Source organism: Schistocerca gregaria, chromosome 2 (genome assembly GCF_023897955.1).
Source record: "Schistocerca gregaria isolate iqSchGreg1 chromosome 2, iqSchGreg1.2, whole genome shotgun sequence".
Taxonomy (NCBI): domain Eukaryota; kingdom Metazoa; phylum Arthropoda; class Insecta; order Orthoptera; family Acrididae; genus Schistocerca; species Schistocerca gregaria.
In genome coordinates, this window is record NC_064921.1 from 384,946,831 (window position 1) to 384,971,363 (window position 24,533).

General features: G+C 42.5%; 1 protein-coding gene across 1 annotated transcript in view; it reads right to left on the bottom strand.

Moving 5' to 3' along the window:
• Positions 1 to 5,243: 5,243 nt before the first annotated feature.
• LOC126335792 (outer dynein arm-docking complex subunit 4-like) overlaps positions 5,244 to 24,533 on the bottom strand; it is a 71,021-nt gene continuing 51,731 nt past the window's right edge. Inside the window, exons 4-7 of the mRNA XM_049999256.1 lie at positions 22,293 to 22,467; positions 11,141 to 11,252; positions 10,968 to 11,074; positions 5,244 to 5,867 (exon numbers count right to left, since the gene is read on the bottom strand). Coding sequence (XP_049855213.1) covers positions 5,725 to 5,867; positions 10,968 to 11,074; positions 11,141 to 11,252; positions 22,293 to 22,467 — 537 coding nt within the window. The 3' untranslated portion in view covers positions 5,244 to 5,724. The remainder of the gene's footprint in view (positions 5,868 to 10,967; positions 11,075 to 11,140; positions 11,253 to 22,292; positions 22,468 to 24,533) is intronic.

Sequence of the window (24,533 nt, forward strand, 5' to 3'; positions counted from 1 at the left end):
CATTTGCAGCCATGCACTACTTCATGTTCTCAAATGCGCCGTGTCACTCGTCAACAACTGTTCGCGATTCCTTTGATGAACATTCTGGACAATTCGAATGAACGATTTGGCTACCCAGATCGGCCGACATGAATCCCATTGAACATTTATTGGACATAATCGACAGATCTGTTGGTGCACAAAATTCTGCATTGGCACACTTCCGCAATTATGGACGGCTATAGAGGCAGCTTGGCTCTATATTTCTGCACGGGACTTCCAGCGACTTGAGTTTGTGACACATCGAGTTTCTGCTCTGCACCGGGAAAAAGGAGGCCCGATACCATATTAGGTGGTATCTCATGACTTGTCACCTCAGTGTACATAGAGAGGCTGCACAGAATTCGAGAGCAAAGACTTTCATCAGACACAGCTTTGCGCCGCCCCAGGCGTTGTACTAAACAGCAATTTAAATGCATGTATTAGTTGATTAACTTCTCACGGTCGGTGTTCACAGTCTTGTAGAATTTTTTAAAGGATGTCATATTCGTGGTTGACTGTAGAAATCATTTAATTCGCTATTGCAATTTCGGCCTTAGGGCAATTTACAAGTGGTACTGCATAAGATATTGTTTCAGCTCATGCCAGACTTCAAAATCCTCTAACAAGTGTACATATCATCTTCATGTATACGTGTCGGAAGTATTCGTAAGTCTCACATATGCTGAACCAATATTTTTGTAGTATCACTTGAAAATGGCCAAATGCGGAAACTGCAATAGTGAAATAAATAATTTCTGCGAAAATATGGAAACAGTCAGTATTTGAATTGAATAAAGAAATGTTTGTGTTCAACATAAATTGCAGTGAATGTAGCACAGCACCTACTTTTTTTAAAGCTAATCTTTTCAAGTTAGCGTTTCAGTTTCAGTTTTAAACAACAAAGAGTTTAAAAAGTTCTATTCATTAACTTACCATATTAATGAACATTCTTCCATTTAGTTTCAGAAATATGTCGTTGTCTAATGCTGCTCCTCATGTGCGTTTGTACCAATATTACGTCAGCTTTGTTGTAGCTCTTTTGCCAGAATACTCTTACGTTTAGAGTACTATAGAAATCAGGGGTGGGTGATTTCTAAGGTGGCTGACCGACACTTCGTCATGGAGATAGTATTGTCAATCAGGCTCTTTATTTCCTAAAACGGTACAAGAGTGACGAGAGTGGTTGGAGGAGGCCAATGCCCTCGAATACGCGGATTCGTCCAGGCTGGCGAGATCGTGTTAAGGAACTCTATTGCCAATAACAATAATGTTTCTTATAAGTTCTCTTTACATTGAAATAATGTTAGTAACTATTTCATGCTGTGTCAACACTTGTACGGAAGTTTCAGTGAAGTCAGTTACAGTTTCTCACATCTGCTAACATTCAGTAGGAATTGTCACCAGTAGTTAGATTCGTCTTTAATTTTTGTACTACATACTTAACGCTAAATAGTTGACTGTGGCTTCCTTTGCCAAAAGTCATTGAATAGACTGTATACATTGAGTTCCACCATACTTCTCTTGGTTGTCATTGTAATTTCATCTGCACTACAACATGATTTATTATCAGGCTGAGACATGTAAGATGGATTCGCAGCTACCCACGTGACACGGTTGTCTTCTAAACAGACGTTCTATTTCGTAGCTGATGCCGTAAGTGATGTACAGACTGCACTCAGGTCGGAAATGGAGGGGGAAATATCATTCGTAGTATGAGTATTACAGTTTTTGCCAGAGTACCAAGTTTGCATTGCAATATCAATACGTCTGTACGATATCCTGGTTTCTTTTGTTAAGTAGAAGATGGTCTTTTATTTGAAGGGCCGTTGATATGGCGTTCATAACAAATGAATTACTTAATGGGAGGAGGTGAAAATGTCTTCAAAGAAATCTTTTACTCATTTCTGACAATGTCATTTACTTATCATTGTTCTAAAAGGTTTCTTATATGTTTTTGGGGTGTACCGGTCTCCAGGCGCTATCGTCTGCAATAGACTTCCTAGTTTTTATTCCCTCAGGTGTGTGTGTGTGTGTGTGTGTGTGTGTGTGTGTGTGTGTGTGTGTGTGCGTGTGTGTTGTGCGAAACCGAAATGAGATTCCTTGATACTCTTTCGTACAGCGGGTAAGATAATAATATAGTTTTAATAACGTCTACTGCTAATCGGCTGCTTTCAAAATGCGAGTACATCGGAAAGAATATGCTGCCGCCTTCATATCGGGCCCTCTTTGCGGTGATCAGGAAGTTAATATATCTAGCTGAACGAATCAGTTAATTTTGGAATCACTCCATTCCAAATTCGAACCAGCAGCAGAGGTTTAATAGTCTTACATAACGCTGAGTGGACTGGATCTTAGCAATGCTATTTTTATGCTTGTTTATTTTGAACTTCCAAGCTTAGCACTACTTTGTAGCCTCATATAAACTGTCCTATAATGTTACCGATGCACCTAACTGAAATGTATCAGCAATGTTAACTTACAGGTAATTCTCCCCACTTGTCAACTGAGCGTGTGTAATAATACGGCGCATAGACTGGTGCCGATGCTGATTAAGGGTCTAAAGAGACTAAACATCTAAGGCCATCAGTCTCTTATCTCCTATTCATCCCCCCCTTCCCGCCCCCGAAGACGAATCCTGCGTATAAAATTAATCCGATTTTCAGTTGTGAGAAAGTGTTCCAAGTGTTGGCGTACCGTGTATTTGAGACCGGTATGCATCTACTGGGATGGGGTAAATCTCCTAAAAACCGCATACAGCATTGCTGGCTCATCAGCCCTCGTCGTTGATCACGAAAAATAACAAACAAACTATACAGGCGTGTGCTGCTCATAGAATTCCTGATCATAATGACATCTTTGCCCCTATCTCGCAGAGGACTATCTCCCTATCAGGGTTATGTGTCCTGTGACGTCCAAGTAGAGCAGCCTGGAAATATGGGATTCATGTCAAGCCATATAAACTGCTCACTCGATCTTGATTATAAGCTATGCTCGTTATTCTTCGCCCTCCATGTCTCAGTCAAACGTAGCGATTAACGTTCTAGACGTAAGGCAGAATCCTTAAGCAAGACTGGCCTTAATAGCTCGTGAGAGCTTGTAGGATAACACCGTGTTGAACTTTCCCCAGCGTGTTCTTGTTGGGTTTCGTTAAGGCGTTGCCAGATTTTACCCAAGTGTCAGTAAAAAGTTAAAAAACCGGCAATACTTTCTGATAGCGCTGAACGGGTTTCCAGTAGGTGGCGAGTGCTCTAGGACTGGGACATGAGTCTTGTCGGATACTGGGTGCGTAGCTCATTGGATAATGTACGTTGCAGCTACCTGAAGTGCAGGAAAACCAGACGGAAGGTAGTAAACAGCACGTGCAGATGTTTATTGCTGAAGCTGTCCACCAACGACGCACCTCTGGCCTTCTTGCTGGAGCTTTTACAGAGGAAGTCGGGTGACTACTGCGGGAATCGGCAGACGCAGCAGTGACACATGAGAAGTCACAGGGACGGAAATTTGGTTGCACCTCCTCTGCTGTGGATGAAGATGAATAAATGGAGGTGCCACTTAAACCACAAGGCAAACACAATATTTAATGATTAATTAAAACAGCTGCAGTATTACCCATTAACTGTGTTACCATCGTTCGTTCTTATATCATCTTCAGGTTGCCTGAAGTTATAATAAGAAATTAGCTACAGCTGTAGCATCTTAATGAATAATATAAGCACTGACAGCAGTCTCTTACTAAGTCCTCACCAAGATGTACTACAGTCACGATATAAGTGGTCTGGTTGACGTGTGTAATGTTAAAGATAATATGTAGAAAGTTCGATAATAAACGTTATGCCGATAACCTGGTGAAAGTATGGCGAGCAGACACGGCATATGGGGCCTCTCCACGGCAGAGGTAATGTGGAAGCATAGTATTTGGCCTCTGTAGACAGCGATAATCGATTGTGCAATCATAACATATGCAATTACGAGAGGTGCTTACTGTATTCGGGTCTCCTATTCACTACCGACATACTCACACCAACACTTCACCGACTTACTGGTCTATAGCAATCACAAGCAGCACTAAAAGAATACACCTCACAGTGCCACATGCGTTTCACCTGAAACCAGTTATTCTAGGTTATTAACAACTCAGTTAACAATACTAAGTGTGGAGTAAGCTGATACAACTATTTTAGTGGCCACCATATTACACAGAAAAAACTAGCCTGTAGTCTGTCATTACGAATCCAAAATTACGTAGTAACTGAAATAATTAGAAGTTGAGACCATCAAGATGGAGACCACTGTCAATTATTCCTCAAATTCAGTCATTCTTCATGAATTACCGATGCCCTTAAGCCTTAAAGGCATATAATAAAAGTTTTGAGAAAAAGTAATGTGTTGCACGGCGAATGTTATTGGAACATAAGCAGAATAAATTTCATCAGTAAACCTCTGCGTGGCGCACAACTTTTTTATATATATTTGCTATTAATCCTACTTGGTAGGGACCCAAGACTGAGAAATAATATCAACAATCCGTCGAATGAATATTTCGTAATTGTTTGTTTGTATCTACATCTACATGACTACTCTGCAATTCACATTTAAGTGCTTGGCAGAGGGTTCATCGAACCACCATCATACTGTCTCTCTACTATTCCACTCCCGAACAGCGAGCGGGAAAAACGAACACCTAAACCTTTCTGTTCGAGCTCTGATTTCTCTTATTTTATTTTGATGATCATTCCTACCTATGTAGGTTGGGCTCAACAAAATATTTTCGCATTCGGAAGAGAAAGTTGGTGACTGAAATTTCGTAAAAAGGTCTCGCCGCGCCGAAAAACGTCTATGCTGTAATGACTTCCATCCCAACTCGTGTATCATATCTGCCACACTCTCTCCCCTATAACGCGATAATACAAAACGAGCTGCCCTTTTTTGCACACTTTCGATGTCCTCCGTCAATCCCACCTGGTAAGGATCCCACACCGCGCAGCAATATTCTAACAGAGGACGAACGAGTGTAGTGTAGTGTAGTGTAAGCTGTCTGTGTGTGTGTGTGTGTGTGTGTGTGTGTGTGTGTGTGTGTGTGTGTGTGAGCTCGTGTTTAATCCAATAGAAGGCATTGGAATTACAGTGAAACTAAAGTTTTTCACAGTAAGTTATCCGAAACACTTTATTCTTTTAATTCTTCTAAACACAGTAATTTGATCATTTCAACAGTATAAATAATCATTAGTACTTAAATATTTGTACGTTTGGAAGATTGACAAGAAACAATTTAGTATCATGACATTTTGTCTTTCGACTGGCGTTCATGGAAGCTCCTACATCAAGTGCGTAGTTATTCATCGAACGAACACGCAAAAGTCAGCAGTTATCAATTACTGAGTTCCTTTAACATCAATGTGTGGAAACTGACTCGATGCTAAGAAAATCCACTACCACCATACGAATGTAGATAGTTACGTAACCGTTACATACAGATTCCTTGTTGGAATCAGACATAAAGATCAAGAGAACATCCGTTCTTCTTAATACCGTCTAGAAATCTCTGGAATGGAATATCGAAAATGAAACATCAGTCATCATTATGGAGAACTCTTGCAAACACTTTACGAATCTTCTGAGTCTGTAGGTTCGGTCCAGCTAAGGTGAAAACTGTACACTAAGTTTACAGAATTCAGTGCGTGTCGTGACCAGGTACATCTACTTCTAATGCTTCTTCTTCTTTTTGTTGTTCACTTGTATAGGCCTCTGCTGTCGCCAGAATTCTTCTCTGGTCTTGAGGAATTCGATGCCTTCCTCCGCCTCCGTCAAGATGTGACTCGCAGCTTCTTGACGCAGGCATTTAATATCTGAAATACAAGTAGACAGTTAATCAGAATTTAAAACGGAATAAATTTAATTTTCACATCTGTTCGAGGTGTATGGAAACTAAAATGTAGTACCTTTGATCTTTTAATGTGGGACCATTAGCTCAATAATTTTTTTTTTAAATTTGATCTAAAACTGTATTCAAAACAACATTTTTCACATTTATATATAAAGATGTCAGCAACATGTAGCACGCAAATTGTTTGCATCTAAAGTACCTACTAATATAACTGAGTACAGCAACGAATACGAATTAAAATAGAAAAAAGTATGCCTTTTTAGACTTTTTATAATAGTGAAAGATGTGAGGAAAGATTGTTACCTAACGCCTATTGACTGTGGGAAGAATTAGGGAAGTCTGGGACAGAGTTAAAGTATTTATAGTGCTGGATCAATGCGTAGATTTCATTACTTCCAGAAGGCAGTAAGAACCGTGAACAACTTCCCTACTTAAAACGAGTCAGTCTGATAAACTATGAATATGACTAATCATTTGGTGATAGTCGTCAGGCTGTCATTGGTAGCCCATCGTTCACAGTCAATTTGTTGCAGTTGGTCGTAAAAGAAGGAGAACGAAGTGAACAAGTAAACTAGATGCTCTTACGGGTTCAAGGGCGTGGCAAAGCATACCCAAGACCTCACCACTTTGGCACTGTAGTGATCACCACTGAGAAGAAGGGAGCGGAGGCTGTAATTACGTGCACTCGAGTACCCTTACAAGCTACGCGTCTATATGCCACTGAACCTGCGTAGCACAACAATTAAGCATCGACCGGCACTTTTTTTGAAAATACTTTTCCTACAGAATCACCATTACCAAATTTAATCACAGTGTAATGTGCATGGGCCCACGTTTATCTAGAAAAAAAAAACACTGGTTGCTTTAATTTTTACTATTCATTTTTTCATAAAACTACAATGTGGTAACCTTTTTTTTATTTTTTTCTGCTATATATTCTTGTTCATATATGAAGAGATGCCATTTAGAGGCAGATCTTATAGACAGAACAATTTTTCTACGGACTCCTTCAGGTTCAGTTCTGTGGGCTTCAGTCCGTGAAGTTTTCGTAAAGTTGGTACTTCTTTGGCCACCATTCCTTAAAATTTAGCACATTTTTTGTTTCTCGTATTTTCGCTTCAAACGTCTTCTTTGTGCATGGCCCTATTATTAATTGTGCGCATTATTTCAAGAAAAATGTCGTATCCATCTTTCTAATTTTCCTTTTTTCTATGGTGAATCTCTGTCAGACGGAAGGAAAGAATGATCTCATTGGTGAGTAACTGAATTCCTCCCTGAGTTACAAGAATTTTAAAAAATCTCAGCTTTGCATGCTTTTTATTTTGTCCTCCACAGCAATCAGAGAACAAGAAAAGCTACTTATAATGTTGCCAAAAATTTTTATTTATTTAATCAAAAGGAAATTAACAGATTTCATTGTAGTTTACTATTCCGTGATGACAGAGGTAAAACCTGGCACCTCCACTCCCAAGTCATGCACAATAAAAACATTAACTAATAGGTGACGCAAGTAATACGTGTCCAATTTTGGTATCTGAGATAACAGAATGTTCTGCATAAAATCAAACGAGAGGCCTGCAATGGCACAATGTGTGTGTTTTCTCTTTAACTGCAAGTAATTTCTGACATTTGTCTGTAGCGTCACCATTGTCTAACATCTCAGAACCAATAACAATAGAAATTGATCAAGGCAAAAAGTAAGTGACAATATCGATTACTGATTCTGTATACGACAGCGCTGAAACCTAAAACTTTTAGAAAGACCATATATTTTTTACTTGTGGGATTTATCTTTAGTTTAGGTTATACAGTGGCCGATAACACAGAAAATGCCGGAACATAAGGAGTTTCTCTATATGACGATCGGTGAACATGCTTTAAGTGCAAAATTCTAGGTTACTCAATTTTATCACAAAATGAGCATGTGGCGTTTTTCAATAATCCCATTCGTACAACGGTCGTGTGAGGGCTTGGTATTTGAGTTAAATAATAAATCAGTGTTTTTTACACAGGCCTTATAATACTGAAAACAGCTTCATCAGACACTGTCGAAGGAATGTCATCACGATGTAACACAACACTGGGACAGTTTGAAGACCACTATTTCTGACATCTGGAAAGAAACTGGGACATAAAAAATGAAGAGATTGAAGTAAAGGTCTCAGAGAAGAGGATAGCCTTGAAAAAAGCTTGGTGAAAAAACATGAACTGACTCACTATAAAGAAGCCTTGCGTCTTGCTAAAGCAAATGTATAAAGCACTACTGTGCGCAGAAGAAAGCGTGTTGATTAATAAAAGTTGAATAATGACCATATCTTGCAGGCAAAAATATACGGTAGTACTTCAGAGCCACAAAAGTGATGTATGGTAAACCAGCTCTGATAGGAATCCCCTTTGGTCCAGTGATAAGTGTATACTTCTAAAATACCAGTGTACCATCATGAACAGGTGGAAGTGACATTTTGAAGATCTTCTGTAATGGAATAACCAACCATCAAAGATCAGCTTCATTTCCCACTAGAATTGGAGTTAAGACAGCTGCCAGTCAAGCAACAGGGCAACTGATCCTGAAGGTACACCACAAGAAGCTCTCAAAGAAGTTGGTGAGGAGGTAAAAACTGATTGCCAAAATTTGGAACACTGTAGAAATGCTTCCTCATTTCAGAAATAGTTTAGTGGTTCCCATCCACAGGAAAGGATATCGCACAGACTGCACTAACCGCCACAAAATATCGTCACTGTCTAGCTTGTAAAAATTAATTACTCGAATTCTCGCAAATCGTGCTATACCCATAGTGAAGAAATTACTACCAGCGAGACAATGTGGTTTCGAGGCTTCTACTTCTGTTTCCAAGATGGTGAATCCCTTTCCATCTTCAGGCACATATTGCTCCTCTTCAACCTTAATTTCGCTTTGTCTTTCATCCCCCTTATACAGACATTCATTATAATCTTACCATCTCTTCAAAACCTCCTCTGGTTCTTCTGCTAGAGTAACATCCGCTCTTTCTGCTCTGCAGCCCTATAATGTGAATCCTACACTAAAATAATTCTAGACAAAATTATTTCACGCAGACCTAACAGAATATTTCAGAACTACACTACCGGCCATTAAAATTGCTGCACCAAGAAGAAATGCATATGATAAACGGGTATTCATTAGACAAATATATTATACTAGAACTGACACGTGGTTACATTTTCACGGAATTTTGGTGCATAGATCCTGAGAAATCAGTACCCAGAACAATCACCTCTGCTCATAATAACGGCCTTGATACGCCTGGTCATTGAGTCAAACAGAACTTGGATGAAGTCTACAGTTTATCAAGAGTAGTGACTGGCGTATTGTGAGGAGCTAGTTGCTCAGCCACCATTGACCAGACGTTTTCAATTGATGAGAGATGTGGGGAATGTGCTGGTCAGGGCAGCAGTCGAACATTTCCTGTATTCAGAAAGGCCCGTACAGGACCGGCAACATGCGGTCGTGCATTATCCTGCTGAAATGTAGGGCTTCTAAGGGATCGAATGAAGGGTAGAGGGCCGGTAGGAGTGGTCGAGCGGTTCTCGACGCTACAGTCTGCGGTCGCAGGTTCCAATCCTGCCTCGGAAATGGATGTGTGTGATGTCGTTAGGTTAGTTAGGTTTAAGTAGTTCTAAGTTCTAGGAGACTGATGACCTCAGAAGTCCAATAGTGCTCAGAGCCGTTGTTCAAGGATAGAGCCACTGGTCGTAACACATCTGAAACGTAACGTCCACTGTTCAAACTGCCGTCAATGCGAACAAGAGGTGACCAAGAGGTGTAACCAATGGTACCCCATACCATCACGCCGGGTGACACGCCAGTATGGCGATGACGAATACACGCTTCCAATGTGCGTTCACCGCGATGTCGCCAAACACGGATGCGACCATCATGATGCTGTAAACAGAACCTGGATTCATCGGAAAAAATTACGTTTTGCCATTCGCGCATGCAGGCTTGTCGTCGAGTACACCATCGTAGGCGCTCCTGTCTGTGATGCAGCGTCAAGGGTAACCGCTGCCATGGTTTCCGAGCTGATAGTCCATGCTGCTGCAAACGTCATCTGACTGTTCGCGCAGATGGTTGTCGTCTTGCAAACGTCCCCATCTGTTGGCTCAGGGATCCGTTACAGCCACGCGGACAAGATGCCTGTCATCTCGACTGCTAGTGATACGAGGCCGTTGGGATCCAGCAACGCATTCCGTATTACCCTCCTGAACGTACCAATTCAATATTCTGCTAACAGTCATTGGATGTCGACCAACGCTAGAAGCTATGTCGCAATACGATAAACCGCAATCGCGATAGGATACAATCCGACCTTTATCCAAGTCGGAAACGTGATGGTACGCATTTCTTCTCCTTACACGAGGCATCACAACAACGTTTCACCATGTAAAGCCAGTCAAACGCTGTTTGTGTATGAAAAATCGGTTGGATTCAAATGGCTCTGAGCACTATGGGACTTAACATCTGAGGTCATCAGTGCGCTGGAACCTAGAACTACTTGAATTCAACTAACCTAAGGTCATCACACACATGAATGCCCGTGGCAGGATTCGAACCTGCGACCGTGGCAGTCGCGCGGTTCCGGACTGAAGCGCCTAGAACCGCTCGGCCACCGTGGCCGGCGTAATCGGTTGGAAACTTTCGTCATGTCAGCACGTTGTAGGTGTCGCCACCGGCGCCAACCTTGTGTGAATGCTCTGAAAAGCTAATCATTTGCATATCACTGCATCTTCTTCCTAGCGGCTAAATTTCGCGTCTGTAGCACGTCGTGTTCGTGGTGTAGCAATTTTAATGACCAGTAGTGTAATTTTCTGCTAATATTCTCATTTCAGCAGTTCACCTCTTCCATGAGAAATGCGAACAGAAAATAAGACTCGCAAGCACTCTTTCAGGGTCGTCCAAGCAATATTTACGCCACACTCGTTCTCGGTATGTGCCGGGTAGAATATTAATATGTCGCTTTTGCCACTGTTTGGCAGTGATACGCAAGGTTTTGTGGGAGTGGGCTGGAGGTGGGACGAGACTGACCGGGGTTCTGGAGCAGCTGCTCGAGGTACTGCTTGTCGACGCAGAGCGCGCCCAGCAGACGGCGCGCCGCGGGGTCCCCCGTGCAGGCGCTGCCCGACGCCGGCCGGCTGCTGGGGGCGTGGCCGTGGAGCGCCGCGGCGCTGGCGCTGGCGCTGCGGCGCCCCGCCGCCGACCCCGAGCTCGGCACCGACGTGGCCGCCGTCTCCTGCCTGCTGTCGTCTGGCGGCGTCTGCGACAGCGCCGGAGGCGGCTCGGGCGGTTCCGGCGTGAGCAGCAGCGTCTTCCCTGCCAGCGTGAAAGGGACAAACACGTCAGTCAAAGTTTACTACTGCGGTTTGTCACGTAAAAACGCCTATTCATCCGACGGTCAAACTTTCTCGTGAGACAAAATACGATCAGAATTAAATCGCTAACAGCGTAAACAATGAGTAACCAATAGCTGGCCCACCCGGCTAGCTGCGAGGTCTAACCTGCTGGTTCGCGAGCGGGAAACCGTGCCGGTGCTCGGCACGAATCCGCCCGGCGGATTAGTGTCGAGGTCCGATGTACCGGCCAGCCTGTGGATGGGTTTCAAGGCGGTTTTCCATCTACCTTGGCGAATGCGGTCTGGTTCCTCTTATTCTGCGTCAGTTACTTTGTGTCGGCGATTGCTGCACAAAAACCATTTCCACATACGCGTACACCATAAATACTCCATCACTCAAACATTTCGGGTTACAATCGTCTGGTATGACACATTCCCAGGAGGTCCACTGGGGGCCGAACCACACAATAACCCTGGGTTCGGAGTGGGGCGGTGCTGGGGTGCGGTGGACTGCTGTGGCCTGTTGTGGGGTTGTGAACCACTGAGGGCTAAGACGGGACGAAGCTTCTCCGTCGTTTGTAGGTCCCCAGGTTAATACATACATACATACAACTGATAACTGACCCCTCAGTAGCTAGATCATGTCTGTATTTTTTTGTTGTGCAGTATTTCTTTGGCCTGTGTGGCTGTGTTCAGGAAATTGTTATGAATTAATTTTCTGTGAAATTATAAATTGGTGTAGCATGGCCAGCCGCTGTGGCCGAGCGGTTCTAGGCGCTTCAGTCCAGAGCCACGCGACTGCTATGATCGCAGGTGCGCATCCTGCCTCGGGGCACGGATGTGTGTGATGTCCTTAGGTCAGATAGTTTTAAGTAGTTCTGAGTTCCAATGTGCCATTGATGGTCTGCACAGTTTCCCCTCACAGATGATGCCTTCTCTCCCTCCAATTATCCTTCCTATCAACTATGATCCTCTTCTTTCCTCTGTCCTTCCCCCGGGCTCCCTCTCCACCCCTCTCCCATCCTGCCCCCCCTTTCCCCCCAAAGTCATTTTGCATTCCCCTCAGATGTTAAGTCCCATAGTGCTCAGAGCCATTTGAACCATTTTTGGTGTAGCATAGAAATGCATGCAAGTAGGTGAATACAATACTCTAGGACTTCATGCCACATCACTTCAGGATAAAACTTCGAGCTTTCGGCGATTACCTCCGCATTCTTCTTCAGGATCAACTGATGTCAAAACTGCTGCTGTGGTGGCCTCTTATATCCCATAGATGGTTTCTAATTCCCCAGTGATTACGTAATATCGTCGCAGATGGGGTCAATGTCCGCACTAGTGGCGCCACTGATCCCACCATAGTATAATAATTACGGCCAATATCACTGGCTCTTCTCGGCATGGAGTGCTCGCTTTCATGCGCTGCTAACATTATATCTCCTGTCACATTTGAAGATTTTTCGCACTTTCTTACTTCTACAGCCTCTTTAATTATCAAATCCCAGCCTGTAGGAGCTTGGGACAAACCTTTTTTCCGTCAAATAGTATTTTGTGTTTGGGAGGCTGTGCTCAACAGCATTTTCTCCCATTCTCGATTTTTAATGTGCCGTTGATGCTCTGCACAGTTCCCCTCTCCCCTCTCTCCCTCCATTTATCGCTCCTATCAACTAGGATCCTCATCTCCCCCTCCTTTCCTCTGTCCTTCCCCTGGGCTCCCTCTTCCCCCCCCCCTTCCATCCTGTTTTTTCCCTGCCTACCCTCCCTCTGCCTCCCTTCTCCTGCCCCCCCTGACTCCTTTTGCATTCCCCTCCACTACCTTTCCCCACTCCCTCTCGCATCTGCTCAGTTCTCCACCCCGCTCTTATGAGTCCTCGTCCTCCGTCAGCTCCTACCCCCTTTCCCCCACCACTTCGTTTTGCCTCTCCTTCCCCCCCTTTCTTTCCCGCCATCCGTCCAGGTTTCCCCCATCTACCCTCGGCTGTGGTGTGTCTTATTTGTGCCAACTTTTTAGTGCAGTGTTCAAGTGAGTGTTAAGTGTTGTGCGTCTTTCCAAAGTGTTGAGAACAGATATCATGCTGTCGCTGGATCTGATATTTATATCTCTTGCGAACAGAAAGCAGACTGTCGCCGAGTTTTTTAATTGTCTGTCTATTATTTTAACTGTCTGCTTCTGTGTATTTTATTAGCATCACCAACCTATTGTTTTATGTTTTATGTTCCACAATTTTCCGTAATTTTACCATTTACTTCACCGATTTTATTGCCTGCTTTTATTATTTATTATCTTCATTTTTTAAAACAAATTCTGTAGGCTGAACAGCGGCGTACTAAGCTGCTGTCATCCCGCCCCCTTCAGGGGGAATCGAAACTCAATAAAGGAAAAAATTCTGCATAGTGGTCGGAAATGGTGCTAACGGACTGACCGATGTAACTGCTTCCTCGTTAACAATGGAGCTTGTAAATCCAAGGGAACCTGAGACCAGGACTGTCCTTTACAGTTCGTAGCATCTACTTTATCTTCTTAGGACTTCGGAAAATAGATCTGATAACATCCTCAAAGGACTCTACCTATTTTGCTGGATACAGCGCCAAAGAAGGGAAGGAATGCAGTCAGGGGCAGTCAGCAGTAATAACGTGAATGTTCAGCATTTTCACATTTCCTTTGTTTGGAGCACACTGACTTCATGTCATGTGATACATAGCCATTCTTTTGGATCACGTACAGCAGATGTTTACTTTCAGAATCCAAGTGGTAGTCGTCAGAAACAGTTTTTACTTTGTGTACCAGAGTATTCAAAACTGCTCTCTTCCGGAGTGGTTGGTGAAAACACTGAGTGCTAAGGTATCAATCGATGTGCATCACATGGCGCTACACTGAATGGACGAGACGTTCATCCAACTTCCGTTGTACCAAAACATCTAAAAACAGCAGCCTTTCCTCTTTCTCTGTCTCAACACTGAACTGCATGTCTCGCACATGCTCGTCACATGTTAATGGAAGTGATGAAGAGCTTCTACGCCATGTGGCCGGACCATAAACGTGTCATCAAAATAACGATAAAATGAAGATGGATGAAGGGCAGCCAGATTTAATGCATGTTCCTCAAAATGGTTCATAAAAAAATTGGCCATTGATAGAGACAGCAGAGAACCCAGAGCCATTTTTTCCATTGTTTCATAAAAGTTGCAGCCATACAAGAAGTAGATGGTCGTCATAAAATGTCGGAACAACTTTAGTGTTTCATTAACAAAATATTCTGCCAACAGTTTCAAACTGTTTTGTACACCAGCGAGTTCGTGAAAGACTGCATTCTCATGCAGTTACGACATTGATTTGCAGGTCATTATGAGGAACTTATGGAGCACTACTAGCACCTATAGTGAGACAATAAAAATACTCACCAGAATATAAGTGAACATCAAGTTGAAAATTACAAAATAATGAAACATGACAATGGTGCCAATCATGGTGTTGGTATCATGTAGGTCATAAGGCCATTGATTAAGAACTGATAGGTGACTATTACACCTACAGGAAGTTTGGAGACTGGTTTTGTTACCATGACTATAATACATGCAGGAAGTTGTAGCGAATTCAACTTTATGAATTGATAGAGCATAGGACAGAAGAAATCGATAATTGCAGCAGACATCAGTGTAGGTAAGAACCATTCCAAGGAGGCATCAGAGATGTCTCTAGGCTGAGAACCGCACGGATGTGACAGCAGTCAGCGGCAGGAGCAGCAGGCAGAGGGCATCCTCAGAGGCAGCTGGTTATCGCAGAGTTTGAGGCCTGGGGCTCCAAGCAATATGTTTGGTAAAGCTCAAGAGCTGCAGCAGCTGATGTTTCACAAGTCCAACAGGTACGACAGCAGATGCATCACACTGAACAGCTACACAGCTCACCACAGGTCATCCCAGTGTGACACAGCAGTAATGTAAATATAGTGTAGATTGTTATAATAATTTGTCTAAATTGCTCTGGTCGGAATGGCTTCTGCTAGTGAAGTAAGCTCTTCAGGAAGTAGGGAAATAAGTTCTATGTACGCTTTATATACATTATGAGAATCTTTTGACGGTAAGAATAGCGATCTTGGGCCATGTATCATAAATGATCATTCTGAACTCTACCTAGTTAAGCAAGAGGAACAGAAAATTCTGTTTAAATTCGTGAAAGCGAAAATTATAAGGATAGTGACGGCAAGATTCCAAGTATAGGAAAGGTCAGGTACTTGGGAAGAAAATAAATGGTTCCTCAAAGAGGATTATTCTAGCAAGTGAACTATGGGCTATTATACAAGTTAAATTTTCCAAACCAAGGAATGGCAATGGAAACTGATTCAGATATGGACAAACATGACAAATGAAATGGAAAAAAGACTTCACGGAAGGTTTTGGTAGTGTGTCCAGCAAGGAATGCTTAAAACAAACAATGGAGCTTGTTTACCCCGTAGATAGTGTTTCATACAGGAGCTAAGTCGTGATAGAGAGCAAACAACTGTGAAAATATGTGGTGATAAGGCAGGACTAGTGGCTGTGGCAGAACTCGCACTGCAAGAAAAGAGTACATTACTCTCGATGATGGACAGGGGAATTGTTCTGCAAAAGATTTGGGTGTGTAAGATCAACTAGAGGTGTAAAAGATCTCAAGTGCTTTACATATGGATGGTTGGATTCATAACTATTGGGCACTGAAAAGCGTGATCGTTATCGCCCTTCCTCAAGATCGTACGACCTGTGTATGCGTAGTTATGTTTGTGAAAACGAAAAGCAAAGGCCATGTAGCTGCATTCACAGTGAAAAAACATTTTACTTGCAATCTCAAGTATATCTATTCATACCGTCCTCATATGTAATAATGAAGGGCATTCAGATGACTAGTTGATCACAAAATGAATAATATGAGTCCGCGACCGCCCCCAAAATTAAACCCTTGTCCGATTAAATTGGGCAGGAGTCCTCAAGCCAGATAAAATGTCAATAGATACTTGTTATTGATAAAATTCTCTTGGGTGATCAGCTGAGTGGTGACATAGTCTTAACGCAAGATTTTGATGAGTTTCGTACCCATCATCCTCAGACGAATCCATTTTTGCCTGAAGATTGTGGGTCCAAAACTCATTGAAACATAGCGACACGACAACACCACCAGTCGGTTGATCATCTGAAAGGATTTTATCATTGTAGTATGCTGAGAAAGCCTGCAATCACATATTTACTTGCTACTGTTTCCTCATCACCTAACATTAAGTCCTTCGGTAGAACAAAGGCTCCATCATAACAGCATACAAAACACACAACATTAAAACATCATGCACCGTGGTTGGGACGCCGCAAACACCGCATTCCGGTGGACCTCCAAGCCACAAGCTATAAACATGTATCACAAGGAAGTGTCTGATAAGAATTGAGTGTGGACTACTTCGTCCCTTCTCAGAGATCGAAAGAACATGTGCTACGATCGAATAGTTGGTTACCCTGGCCATAGGTTATTGTTAGCCGCTTCCAGCTCTGTATTTTCCACTCAGCGACGACACTCTTTGTCGCTCGTGACATGACCGACTGTCTGAGGACGTTAAGTTGAACTGTGGTATTTTACTGGCAGGCTGCTTTCACTGCTCCATCAGGTTCCTCATTTTCCTCGGTTCTCATTTCTCCACGGATCGCTTCTTCTTTCTCCCCCCTGCGCAGGAGGTAGGTATTGTCCTGGACCATCTAAATTATCGTATCTGCTTGGAAACATTTCCTGAATAGCATGTACTGTATTAAGAGCGCCCGTGCAGACAAGAAACCTCTCTCCACCCAGATTTCTCATCCACTCCAGTGCCTTCTTGACTGCCCTCAGCTCTACATAGTACCCCGTGAAGTGGCTTTGTTGGTGAATTTTAATGACAAAATCCTTGAAAATTACGGAGCACTAGATTTTTTCCCCTTGCTTAAAACAGTCGATGAAAGCCACTATGCGCTTACAGCCCTCCGATAAAACGCCGTTAAAAATCCTTTTTTAAAACTATGATGCAATCTTCCAGGTAATTGTGAATCACGTACGAGAGCAAAGAGTGTAATGCGCTTTAAATGTAAGCAAACGGGGCTCTATACCAGGGACCACAACGAAGGTGTGTGCCAGCACAGAGCAAGTCTAGTGTGCCATTGCCAAGCAGAAACATGTAGGAAAAATCTGCGTGAGTAAGGTGGAAAATGTAGGGTTCTTTATTGAGGCAATAACAACAAATGAAACGAAAGTATTTTTAGGCTTAATCGGGTAGCACTGGAGATTTACTACTAAATTTAGCGAATATCGAAGCCACTTAACCAACTGTTAAACTAGAGTAGTGTATGAATGGGGCAGAAGGCCAGACAATGCGTTAGAGGCACTGAAGGCCCCTCAGTATTCTGATTTTTGAGAAGCCATTCAGTCTGATGACAGACGGAAGCTACGAAGCTTTGAGGGCAGTTTTGTCACGAGGCCAGATATTTGCCAAAGAATTGCAAGTTGCATATGCATACATGTTATTGTACAAGGAGGAATTAACTTGTAGGATAGTACTGACTATAGTATGTGCATTGAAGCAGTTCCGACCATACATTATGAACGTGGGTTGACATTGGCAACAGCTCGCAAGCCATCATGCATCTCTAGTGTGAAGGATCTGAGTTCGAGACCCCTGAAATGGAGATCGAAGCTAGAACATTACGATTAAAAGGCAATCTACAAACGAGGAAGGATAAACAGTAATTCAGATGCTCTGAGTAGAATCAGTTCCAGAGAACAGGAACATACTGACAAGAAACAGATTGTTTCCGAACATCTTAATGTAGAAATAGAGAAGAGCCCTGTAGCGAAAGAAGTGTATGCTGCGATATGGTTGCACTATCGGTCGGAGGATGGCATTCACGTATCGTACAGCCGTGACGGCGCCTTTCATGACCACCAATGGTGTACGTCGGTCCCACATAATGCTGCCCCAAAAGAGCAGGGAACCTCCACATTTCTGCACTCACTTGACAGTGTGTGAACACGTCTCCGACGATTGTCTGATTGAAGAGAACGTAATTCCAATCCTGAGCAGTGCATTCGGCATGTTGTTGGGCCCATCTGTACCACGCTACACGGTGTCGTGGTTGCAAATATGGACCTCGCCGTGGACGTCGGGAGTGAAGTTGCGCATCATCCATTCTATTGCGTACAGTTTGAGTCGTAACATGTACTGTGGCTGCACGAAAAGCATTATTGAACATGATGGCGTTGCTGTCAGGGTTCCTCCAAGCCATAATCCGTAGATAGTGGTCACCCACTTCAGTAATAGTCCTTGGGCGGCCTGAGCGAGGAAAGTCATCGACAGTTCCTGTCTCTCCGTATGTCCTCCACGTCCGAGCAACATCGCTTTGGTTCACTCCGAGACGCCTGGACACTTCCCTTGTTGAGAGCCTTTCCAGCCACAAAATAACAATGTGGACGCGATTGAACCGCGGTATTGACCGTATGGGCATGGTTGAACTACAGACAACACGCGACCATTACCTCCTTCCTGGTGGAATGACTGGAAATGATCGGCTGTCGGACCCCCTCCATCTAATAGGCGCTGCTCATGCATGATTGTTTACATCTTTGAGCGGGTTTGGTGCCATCTCTGAACAGTCAAAGGGACTATGTCTGTGACGCAATATCCACAGTCAACGTTTGTCTTCAGGAGTTCTGGGAATAGGGGTGATGCAAAACTTTTTTTGATGTGTGTATTATGAACTAGCTGAGTACTCGGTGTTTCCAAAATAGGTATTTATTTTAATTCTATTAGTTCATCTTCCTCTTCCCCCGGTCTCTGTCCATCTCCATTGCCCCCTCTCTGTCCATCTTTTTCCCCTTCTATATATGCACCTCCTCCAACCCCCACTCTCTGCCCATCTCCTCCCACCCCTCTCTCTGTCCAACTGCTACTCCTTCTTCTCTTTCTTTGTCCATTTCTTCCTCACCCTCTCTCTGTCTGTATCCTCTTTCCTCTAGATGTTCATCCCCCTTTCCCCCTCCCTCCTCTCCTTGCCCATCCTGTTATCTTTCTCTGTACACAACCTTCTTCCTTTCTCTTTGAGTCGTACATTTTTGTAGGTACATTCAGGGCCAGATGTTGAAACTGTCTAATAAATGTCTTGCGAATAAAGTTAGCAGAAAAGAAGTAATAAATTTAAGCATCAAGAGATCATGCCTAATCAGACAGCTTTACTGCATGAACAGCGGAAATGTAGTAAGAGATAAACTTTTCTCCTCTCAACAGTTTCTGTGGCTTATAAGCGATAAAAAGTTCCGTAAAGGTTGAAATTATGTCTAAAATTTGTGAGAAGTCACTAAGTGCTCTCGTTTTCAAATAGTGAATGAAGAAAATGTCGGCATTCGTGCGTCGTGGTCTACATTTGTTTTTCGACTCCATCCTCGCCCCTTTTATAGGTAGGCGGTTCTTGCCCCCACAGCGACTCTTTCTAGCCAATAGGCGGTACGTTGATACTGGTGCAGTGGTTTCGGTGGAATCACAGGTATATATATATTTACAATATTATGGGTACCTTCTTTTCGTTATCAGATCATGATAAAATAAAGCCTATACCTTGGCCCCAAGCACGCTGAATTAACCAGTTAAATCACATTGAAATCCGTCTATAGGTCCTGGAGATTAATATGTTCAAAGACAGACAGACAAACACAACGATTTTAAAGTTTTATTATTAATTTAGATTTATCGTTGTACCAAGTGACTATATGACTATTTTCAAGTTTCATGTGAAAGAGGTGATGAAGGACATTGAAACAGCTTCACATAAGAACATTGACACAGCTTCCCATTTGGATGTCTTAAAGATTTTTTTGTATGGTATAAGGCAGCATTCCCCAAACATCGAATAGCTTTCAGGACGTTTATGATAGAGTCGGTGGCTGCAACAAATTGTGAACACAATTCCAGCTATTTTACGATAGCAAAAAAATTACACGGAAGCACTCGACCTTTCCGGCTAACAATTTGCTTATGCCCATTCTACAATAATAAACCTCATCAGCAAGGAAATTTATATTTAAACTTGCCCAAGTGCACTTACCTTGTATTTATTCACGGCAGAAGTGCACGTTACTTATCTTGTCCATAAAATACGACTGCACTTGAGTTCAATGACGTAATCACAGAGTTTGCTTCACTGAAAGCAAGGGGTTGTAAAGCAAAACTATTACAAAAATACAATTTCTGGAAAGGGATATTTTGTAGGCTCCTAACAATAGTTCCATTTCCTTTGTTTTTAAGTAGCTGAAAGAAACATACTTCACTTGTTCTTTATTTTGCTTAGTTTTCTTCTGAGAACATTCCAGGTCACACGAGCACATTCTCAAAGGTCCTGCAAAATTCTGAAATGTTTCGGAACATTGTAGAATTCTTGAATTTCGTCGAATATTCTGACCAGTCTTTGACACTTTGGCATTCCATTCCCACCGCCTTCCCGCAAGACATCCATTCTTGGGAACCCCTCTCTTGAGATCGATTTATTTGAACCCAGCCCCTGAAGATGATACGAATTCTGAAATTAATTCCAATAGACAAACAATAAAAAAGGAAACTGTAAACAACTGTCTCAGATTATACTGACAGCGATGCTTAACTTAAAAATACCAACTGCTTAGAGCGTCGTAGCCTGTTCTTGCTCCACGCTGTTGCATAGTAGAAACTGTTATCGCTGGACTAAACCACAATATGTTTCTGTAGGGCATTATTCAATAAAAATGAGAGAACTATGCTCACTGATTGATGGTGAAAAAGTTGTTAGCGCTAAAATTACCAATGGTGTACCTAGACTGTTAAGCACCAAATGAGATATCGCTTGCAAAAAACCACTTAATAATCCCTCGTGAAAACTCTTGTAAATAACCTACAATGTAGGGCGAAGATAATTTAGCGGAGAAACCATGTTATTATTTTTCTCTGAAATTTAGTTTAGAAAGGCGTGATAACTCTGCTAGAATAATCATTGACTACTTACCTTGCGGTATAAAATTCGCGACAAACAGTACGGCTACTTTTGATACCTATGGGCAGAACGTTTTATGGGAACGTCCATCTGAGCCAAAACAGACCTATGCTACGACTATGTTGTAAATTGTAGCCTGTACAGTACCTATGAACTATACACTGTTCCTTGTTGTTAAACTCGTTATTGTTTACTGTCGGATAAATACGAGGGATGTCCAGAAAGTAAGTTACGATTGATCGCGAAATCACAGTGAAAATCAGAAATGTTTCATTTGTAACAGTTAGCTACACTTTTCAGCTACTTCTCTACGTAGTCACCGTTCTCACTCAGACATCTGTCGTAGCGTTGTACTAACTTTCCAATACCCTCATCATAGAAGGCAGCCGCCAGTGCTTTCCACCAGTTCTCTGCGCTGGCCTAAAGCTCGTTGTCTGTGCCAAAATGTTGTCTTCATAGCCAGCGGTTCATTTGTGCAGAGATGAATCTCAGTGGGAGACAATTACGGGCTGATTTGTGGGTAACCAAACATTTCCAATTGAAACGATGCGGAACATCTCCATTGTCCCTGCAGAATGGGGCTGATAATTCTCGTGAAGAAGAAACCGCACGACAGTTCTGCAATGTTGGTTGCATAGCTTCAGGGGAAATTCTCACCAGGCCCTCTTACTTGGCGGGAGACACTATTTTCTATAAAATCTTTACGCGCTCACTAAGAGCCCAGGAATGAAAAGAGCGACATAATTCTACATAGAGTCATACTAGAGACACTGCCCAACACATCTTTGCAAAGCTTTATCGGATTTTCATAGTCGTTACCATTTCGCGACCGATCGTAACTTACTTTCTGGACAGCCCTCGTGCATATGTAACCGGTCACATTAAAATAAGATAAACACCATGCCTCAGTGTAAGTAGCTTTGATATGCTGTGCAAACTAGCAATGGAACATGCAGTTAAACATCCGTGCTTTTGGACACGAGACAAGTGAGAGAGGTGCTGTGTGAGGGACGCAGACTCACCGCCGATGGTGTTCTGGATGGCCTGCTGCGCCTTCTGGACGCCCAGACGGAATCCGTCGAGCTCAGGCCTCAGGCGCAGGCCTCGGTGGTGGTACATCAGGCTGTGCTCGAAGTCGCCCAGCTGGTACAGCGCCTCCGCCTTCTGGAAGATGGCCGAGCACCGCACGATCTCGCTCTTCTTCACTGCGGGCACACCACACACCACGTGGCACAGGGGGGACTGAGAGATGTATTACATCACACACTTTCTCAACTCTCGCGGTTGGGACTCAGTCATAACAGGACGAAGCTACAAAATCATTTTGCAGCGTACATGGAGTAGTAGTTACGATGAAAATGATTAATAATATAAACCACTCAAGAACAAGCCTTACGGCATGTGAGCTTTTTTTGGAGAAAGGCCAAACACTATTTTCAGAGGATCAGTCAAATACCTGCAGCGATAGAGTTCATTTTGTAAGAAGTTTAAAATACAGTAACCGGAAACCTTAAGGCAAAATCTAGAAAAAATAAAATTATTTTAATAGACTATTTTCAAAATTGAGGGTTACAAATAGTCATTTCAGATTGTGAGTGCAACAAACTCAATGCATATATGAAGAAAATGTTACATATCGACACATATCATAAAACAATTAATTTATAACTGTAGTATGTAACTGTACATAGAAGAAACAATGATGGAAATAAAAGAAAGGTTCAGGAGTAAAATTAAAATACAAGGTGAAAGGGTATCAGTGGTACGATTCACCTACATCTACATGGATTCTCTGTAAATCACATTTAAGTGCCTGGAAGAGGGTTCATCGAACCTCCTTCACAATAATTCTCTATTATTCCAGTCTTGTACAGGGCTCGGAAAAAACGAGTACCTGTATGTTTTCGTGCGAGCTCTGATTTCCCTTATTTTATTATGTTGACCGTTTCTCCCTATGTATGTCGATGGCAACATAATATTTTCCCATTCAGAGGAGGAAAGTTTCTGGTTGAAGTTTTGTGAGAAGATTCCGCCGCAACGAAACACGCCTTTGTTTTAATGATGCCCATCCCAAATCTCGTATCATTTAAGAAATACGCTCTCTCCTATTTCGAGATAATACAAAACGTGATACCCTTCTTTGAACTTTTTAGATGTACACCGTCAGTCCTATCTCGTAAGTATTCAACACCGCGCAGCGGTATTCTGAACGAGGACGGACAAGCATAGTACAGGCAATCCCATTTGTTAGATCAGTTACATTTTCTAAGTGTGCTACCAGTAAAATGCAGTCTTTTATTATCCTTCTCCACAACATTTTGTATGTGTTCCCTCCAATTTAAGTTGTTCGTAATTGCAATTCCTAGGTATTTAGTGAAACTAACGGCCTCTAGATTTGACTGATTTATCGTGTAATCTAAGTTTAACGGATTCCTTTTAGCACTCATGTGGATGAACTCACACATTTTGTTATTTATGGTCAATTGCCAATTTATTCAGCATACAGACATCTTTTCTAAATCATTTTGCAATACGTTTTGATCTTCTGATGACTTTACTAGTCGATAAACGAGAGCGTCATCTGCAAACAACACAGCTGCTAAGATTGTCTCCCAAATCGTTTACATAGATAAGTAACAACAAAGGGTCTGTAGCACTATCTTGGAGAACGCCAGAAATCACTTCTGTCTTTTTGGATGACTTTCCGTCAGTTACTACGAATTGTGACCTCTCTGACAGGAAATCACGAAACTAGTCACATAACTGAGACGATATTTCATAAGTACGTCATTTCACTACAAGCCGATTGTGTGGTACAGTGTCAAAAGCCTTCCGGAAATCCAGAAATATGGAATCCATTTGAAATCCCTTGTCAATAGCACTCAACACTTAATATGAAGAAAGAGCTAGCTGTGTTTCACATGAAAGATGTTTTCTAAACCCATGTTGACTGTGTGTCAATAGACCGTTTTCTTGGAGGTAGTTCATAATGTTCAAACACAGTATATGTTCTAAAATCCTGTTGCACGTCGACGTTAACGATACGGGCCTCTAATGTAGTGGATTACTCGTAGTACCTTTCTTGAATATTGGTGTGAGCAGTGCAACTTTCCAGTGTTTGGGTACGGATATATCGTCGAGCGAACGGTTGTATATGATTGCTAAGTATGGAGCTATTGTATCAGCCTACTCCGAAAGGAACCTAACTGATATACAGTATAGCCAGGAAGTTGCTTCACTACTCCGAGAATATCTACTTCTGC